Here is a 6,656-nt window from a genome sequence, read left to right as displayed (position 1 = left end):
CAAAACTTAGTTGAATGAGCTATCTTCTCTGGGAGCTTATTTTGAACGAGTTTTATCGACAAAATTGAACAACTAAGATATATGCATATCAGTTGTCTAGCAAAGTCCCTTCAAAAATATTCCAACAATATTGTCAAATTTTGCTACAAAATTATCATTCAGGAGTTCCACTGAGAAATTATGTAGAGAAGTTCTGATAAAAGTTGTGTACAAATTCTCCCATAACAATGTTCTCGTAGAAGTTGTCCTCAAAAGTAATCATTTAGAAATTTGCCTCAAAAGTTTTATGGACAAATTATGAGTAGCATTGTATGATAAGCTCTCCCAACAAACTCATAAAAAATTACGCTAATAGAATTACAATAAGTTTGCCTAAAAAGTTATACAGGAAAGTTTCCCTACAAAGTTTATAACTTTCTTAAAAAGAAAGATATAGAAAAATAAGACTTTAAAAGGTATGGATTGCCAAAGGTCAACCGCTAGAGTGTCTCTAACAAACGCCCACTAATGAGAATGCTCAAAAAATATAACTATAAGATTGAATTTAGGCCCCATTTGGAGCGAGGTAGAGTTTCAGTATCCAAAAGCTGGAATCTAATATGCCTCCAAACATGACGAATTTTGATATAGATTTTAGAAGCTAGATTTCCAAATTTTGAGAATCCTAAAAGCTACTCAACCTTTACTTCCGCCTGCTTCTGCACGCATATTTTACCTTTTTACCCATCACTCTCCTAGGTAATTACCCGATCTGTCATCCTCCACTCTTTTAGGTAGCAAGGACGTAAAAGGCATCTTCAACAAATAACTATAAAATTAGGTTTTGGCATTTAGGATCCAATCATCATCTAGATTTTACCCAAAATTCAATTTTTAAGAATCCATCCAAAATCTAGCTTTTTCAAAATCTACATTACGATCCAAACGGGACATTAGTCTTTTTTTAAAAAAAACTCAAAACAAAGATTTGGTCACATCTACGCGTGCCCAAAATCTCCGACACCATCAATCTAGCCATCCCAAAAGTGGGGGAAAAAAAAGAAAACAACACAAAGCAAGCCCGGTCGCCCCCGTCCGCAGTCCCGCACTCCCGCAGCACGCAGGCGGCTGGCGGCCGTCGTCGTCGTCGCCTAGATCTCCCCTCCGGCGCGCGTGGCGCCGTCACACCCGTCCCGTTGCCGTCCCTCCCCTGCCCCTTCCGCCACCTTCCAATCCTCTCCAGTCTCGGCCTCTGCCCTTCGCGGCCGTAGGACTCGCCTCCTCCCTCCCCATTCCGTGCCCCCGCCGCCCCGACGACACCATCCGCCCAGCGCCGAGCGTGTGCGCTGCCCGGGCCAGCGGCGCCCACGGCCGCCACTGCCTCTCGGCGGCGGCCCGCCGCGTTATCATGTGCAGGTAAGGTGACATTCCGCTGTGCAGAGTTCAGATTGGTAGTTGAGCTTCAAATTACAGTCGAGATTCTCAAATCTCCAGCTTGAAGCTCTGGAGCTAACCAATTGGGGGCTCATTTTCGTAGCTTTGATTTCCGTCCACTCGTTGGAAGTTTCCCAAATTTTAACCTGCGGGTTCAAATTTTCTGAAGAGAGCTCGAAATTTGAGCTGAAAGTTCACTCTTCAATTGATATTCTGTCTATTCTAACTGTAATGCAATTTGAACGTGAGGGAAGGAGAAAGAGAAGTTGGAGTGATGGTTTTCTTCCCCCAGTTAAGTTTCTATCTGGTGGCAGCCTGAGTTAGTTCTCGCTGGGAATACTTCTGTATCGATTTAAAGCCGACATTCACTTAAGCATTTTAGACTAGAAAGCAGTACCAAGATATGTTCTCAGTGATGATTGGTGGACTTTGAAACTGTTTGTGCAATCACACAGTAGCGAGTAATGTGCCTCCCAGTTATAGTACAAACGTTTAGTAGTTATGTATTCCTTGACTGGTGAATCCACCCCTCATTTTTCATGTACCTGAAACAAACAAAACCTAGTGAATTGATTGGAGTCCTGTAGTTAAGTTAGTTTGTACAAAGCATTTACTCAAAGATTTAATTTTTAGAATTCCTACTTATTTCAAGAACTTATAACCAGTGTTCATACAGTAGATAAACAGCAAACATGTTAAGTCTAGTTATTCACTAGTACCATCAATGAAGATGACGTACATAATTGTACATCTTGTTATAAGCGCTTGTACTATACTATTGTATACATAGTCCTATTTGTATTTTCATAATTCGGATTGGTCATTCAGTCACTGAAGTCTTGAAACTCTATTGGTTGATTTTGCTGAAAATGTCATAGTTGTTTGCTTATTGTTAAATTAGTTTCCTACGTTGACAATGTGTAACTCGGCCTTAACTTGTTCATTGGAGAATATTGTGTATAATTTGCTCATTGTTTGTTCTAGTGCAGTTTGAAGTATGATCATTGAGGTTGTGGGCTTGTGGCTAAAGAAGCTGCTAGGATCGATTGGCTGTCATAATGGACAAGATACAATCTGATTGCCCTTATCCTGGATGTTTCTTTTGTGTTATGAAGGAGGCAAACCCTAGTAAACGAAAGGCAAGTGTGCTAAAGTTCTTTAGGGAACTTCCTTCCCAAGATGACGACGGTCAAGTTCTCCCTATTAGCGGTCTCTGGAATACAGCGATGGCTCATCCAAATGATCCTGAGTTCATCAACTTGGGCATATTTGAATGCATGGCATCTCTTATATGGAAGGGATTGAAAAACAGGCGTTGGCTTGCACATGATCAGAATATTTACATCCCATATTATGCAGCTCACATAATTGGATCATATACAATGAATATGGAGGAATTTGCTGAGTGTGCTGTTCGTGCTGGTGTAATACCTCCATTAGTCGAACTGTTAAGAGGTAGGCTGATGTGGGTGGAACAAAGGGTTGCTGTTAGAGCTTTGGGGCATTTGGCTACATATCCTAGCACATTTCCTGCAGTTGCTGATCATGGGGAAGTACTTGAACTTGCCATTCAACTTGCTTCGAGCTCCCTAGAGATTGTGTACTCTCACTTTTACCAATTTGCGGATCAAAGACTTGGTTACCATTGTGACCTTCTTACTCGTGGCATGGGTGGTGTGGAAATGGAATCCCGCAAAGCTGAGGAATGGGCAAGTCAGGTGCTGTGCTGGTCTTTGCAACTCATTAACTGCTTTGCATTTAAGCCTGAATTCCTCCATGATATTTGCAAGGCTGATTTTCTAGTCAAGTTACCTGGAATGTGGGGTGGGCTTGTGAATGAGAACTCACCTGCTGGTGTTGGTTTGCTAAGAACAATCTGCCAGAGCAAGGTTGGCCGAGGTCATGTTGCTAACATTCCTGGTACTATTGATGCTTTATGCAATATCGCTCGTTCTTCAGATGACTGGCAATACATGGCAGTTGATTGTCTGATGTGGTTAGTGCAGGATGCTAGTACTTGTCATAAGGTAAGATCTTCTAAAATAGATTTTGCTTGCTCAAACGGGTTACGTTTAGGACCTAAAACATGACAACTATGCACAGCAGCTTAGAACTGATGACTAGTGAAAAATAAAATAACAAGAGTTCCTCATAAACAAGAAATAAGAATATTTATCCAATCTTTTAGAAGCCAGGTTGGGATTTTATTCCTCTTTGTAATTGAATGCTTCAGGAGTAGTTATGCGTGATGGTTTACTGAAATAACATTGTGCTAAAATGCATACTCTTTTTTCTGGTTCAGTCTGAATTCAGTCAGTATCTATCTATTAACTGTAATTTTGTTATCTAACTTACTTAATGTTTCCTCCCTTTGTGCAGGTTATAGATAAAGTTGCACCAACACTGATAGATTTAGCAGATATTTCGACACTGGGTGATTACAAAAAGCTTGGCGACACAATTGTCACAGTCCTCCAAGAATGTATGCAACAGACTGGAAACTCACGCGGCAGAATTAGTACTCAGACCAAGGAAGCAATTGATGAGCTCTTGAGATGCAAGCAAAGTTTGAAATTGGAAAAGAGTATGCCGAAGGAGGATCTTTATATAAAACAAGCTGCAGCATTGGTCGTGAAGTTGGAAGGAAATTCCCTGTTCTCTTCTGGGAATATAGCAGGTGCTGCAGAGAAATACTCAGAAGCACTTGCGTTATGTCCAGTGAAGTGTAAGAAAGAGCGGGTGGTGCTTTACAGCAACCGAGCTCAGTGTTATCTTCTCCTGCAACAGCCATTGGCTGCCATAAGCGATGCTAGTCGAGCATTGTGCCTTCATAGTCCTGTGAATCGTCATGCCAAGAGTTTGTGGAGAAGAGCTCAAGCATATGATATGCTTGGTTTTGCAAAAGAGAGCTTGTTGGATGCAATTCTTTTCATAAACGAATGCTCTCAGTCAAGCGATCCTGACTTATCCCTGAAGCAGAACAAAGTTCCTGATTATGCTGAGCAATTGGTGAAGAAGCAGATGCGTGTCACTTGGCTATTCAGGGAAGCAGCTCTGAAGCATGGAGGTGTACATTGTGAAGGAAATGCTAGTAATGCTTTTGGTCAGGAGGCTGATGACTCTGAGTGGGAAACAGCTAGTGAAAGCGATGCTGAGAATGATGCCAGGAGAGAAGCAGATGATGAAACTGAATGGAAGAATCATGGCCTATCACTACCAGGACGATTTCTTTGAGAAAAGCTGAGGAACAGGCATGGATTATTTACATGGTATAGCTTTGCAACAAGAAATGTCAGTCTTTTGGCAAAGATAATTTCAAGCATTGGCACTTTCTGTTTTTTTGCAAATTCCTTTGCTATTTATATTTCACATTTTCGCATGTAACATTTCTTAGCAATTTATATGTTGCCGATCTATGGCAGGCTGAACCTGTATTTGGAAGGTGTTGCACTGAGCAGCTACAGATGCAGCTGCTGGGCCTTGTGCACTATCGAGCATCAATGCTTTCAAAAGGAACGATCTGGTGTCATTTTTATTGTCCTCATCAGAAGGCGGCTCAATTGAATTCATTTCCCTCATCGTGTTGTTGGGTCAGTTAAAGTTGCACCTGTGACCGTTCAGTTTGCTCTTCTCATGTGTCAGTCCTGTGTTTGTGTTTGATGTTTGTAGAATATGTTTCACCAGTTTGTCAACTCTTTTTTTTTTCTGACTTTTGAAGTTTTGCGAAGAGGCCATAATCCTGGCACTCTTCCCTTTCCATTGGGCTTATCTGTAATCTGTAGGGAGGTGTACTTGGATTTTGGTATACCATGTCAGTTGTTACCTGATATAACAAGTAGGGGTTTATAGATTGGTTCATGCTCTTATGTCAAAATTAGTGCGCTAGGGTCTTGCTCTGCTTGCCTGTTGGAACCTTTTGAAGGTGTTGTTGGGACGCAAAATGCTAACAAATGTGTGCTTCCAACAAGCACATCAATGTTTCATATAATATATAACAAGATTCTACTGAAGCTGAAGGGTGTATGAATTGTACTGCTACTGCACCTTCTGCAAGGATACTCTGTACATCTTCCCTTTGATCTCTTGCTTCCTTTTGGTGCCGGGCAGCACAGAAACAGTGCCGCCATAGAAGAAAGTCGAGCCTTTTCCATACAGGCTCTCTACATTATAAGGAATTCCAGTGCTGCACGCAACCGAACCGTGCGGCTTCCACGGTTTTCTTTGCACTTGTTTGCTCGAGTGTTATGGTTGACCTACGAGAGTCTGCATGTGTGGATTTGACTTGTACTTGTCAAAATGTCAAGGCTAGTAAGACATCAGCCTCTACGTGGCTGCTGGTCAAGCCGTTGGTGATTATCCAAGCCTGATGGAAGACACATGCTTTTAGGTCCAGGCAGATGGTAGCGGCGGATATTATGGACATGCAGCATCAGCATCGGTCTGTAATTTGTGTTTCCCTTTTGCCTCCTATTCCAACACCTCCAATCTTCCTTATCTTCTCTTGACTACATCTTTCACTCTGCTGGTGTGCTGGTGTTTTGTATTTCTGTTGAATTGTCTGTGCAGCCCGGTAGCACTAGGTATATATAGGCAGCCATGTATTATGCCAATGCCACTGGATTTTTTTTTCCTTCTTACTACATCTTTCAGCCAGCTCTTAGTTCCTTTTTATCTCCTTCACAAAAAAAAAGACTAAATAGAAGAAAAAAAATACCACACCTCATCTGAAAACCCGTTGTGAAGCATTTTGTTAATTTCCTCGTACACAGAACCATAAATGTGAAGAATAATAGCGTCTTTAGATTCAAGGACGCCAAGCATATGGCACTCTGCTATGTGTACACAAATGTAAAGGTAGACGTGATTATCCCTATTAATGTCTAAAGCCGGCAGCCATCAACAACTTCTAACCAAAGAATCAAAGCATCACATTTTAAAGAAGAAAAATAGCCAACTTCCGAAAAGCTCGAGTGTCCTGAACAACAGGATCACACAACTGAAATTACTCCTGATTTAATAACTTGAAACTATTCCGCACCCAATTAAGCTCGATTATATTGGATCTGGTGAAATTAGGATACCGGCCAAAAAGATGCCTCCCTTATTTTTTCGTTCACTCTGAACTCTGAAGATTTAGTGAGGTTATACTGATATGGTGATGTTCAGATAGGATTCTGCATTTGCAGGTAGCTGCATTGCAGAGCGATCCTTGGACGGGCAGGTTCTAAACTGTTACCAAACAC

The 6,656-nt window shown here is 41.5% G+C and overlaps 1 protein-coding gene across 3 annotated transcripts; it reads left to right on the top strand.

The window, feature by feature from the left end:
• The first annotated feature begins 1,038 nt into the window (after positions 1 to 1,038).
• On the top strand, positions 1,039 to 5,423 carry LOC101753351. 3 transcript variants are annotated; one of them, XR_002678897.1, is made up of 4 exons: positions 1,039 to 1,395; positions 2,403 to 3,440; positions 3,793 to 4,704; positions 4,836 to 5,423. XR_002678897.1 is itself a non-coding variant. In XM_004978722.3 (4 exons), the coding sequence occupies exons 2-3, from the start codon at positions 2,472 to 2,474 to the stop codon at positions 4,645 to 4,647; spliced, it is 1,824 nt and encodes a 607-aa protein (XP_004978779.1). In that variant the 5' UTR covers positions 1,039 to 1,395; positions 2,403 to 2,471; the 3' UTR covers positions 4,648 to 4,682; positions 4,836 to 5,423. The 3 variants fall into 3 exon arrangements, 2 of the variants coding, with proteins under 2 accessions (XP_004978779.1, XP_004978778.1); XM_004978722.3 differs by having other exon boundaries at positions 3,793 to 4,682; XM_004978721.3 differs by having other exon boundaries at positions 2,398 to 3,440; positions 3,793 to 4,682.
• Positions 5,424 to 6,656: the final 1,233 nt, after the last annotated feature.

Source organism: Setaria italica, chromosome VIII (genome assembly GCF_000263155.2).
Source record: "Setaria italica strain Yugu1 chromosome VIII, Setaria_italica_v2.0, whole genome shotgun sequence".
NCBI classification, from domain to species: domain Eukaryota; kingdom Viridiplantae; phylum Streptophyta; class Magnoliopsida; order Poales; family Poaceae; genus Setaria; species Setaria italica.
The sequence above is the reverse complement of the archived record's forward strand: the minus strand, read 5'-3'. Positions and strand labels throughout refer to the sequence as shown.

Coding starts and splice junctions, on each gene's coding strand:
- LOC101753351 (XM_004978722.3), top strand. CDS start 2,472: ATGGACAAGATACAATCTGATTGCCCTTATCCTGGATGTTTCTTTTGT. Junction 3,441..3,792: donor ATGCTAGTACTTGTCATAAG/GTAAGATCTTCT, acceptor CCCTTTGTGCAG/GTTATAGATAAAGTTGCACC.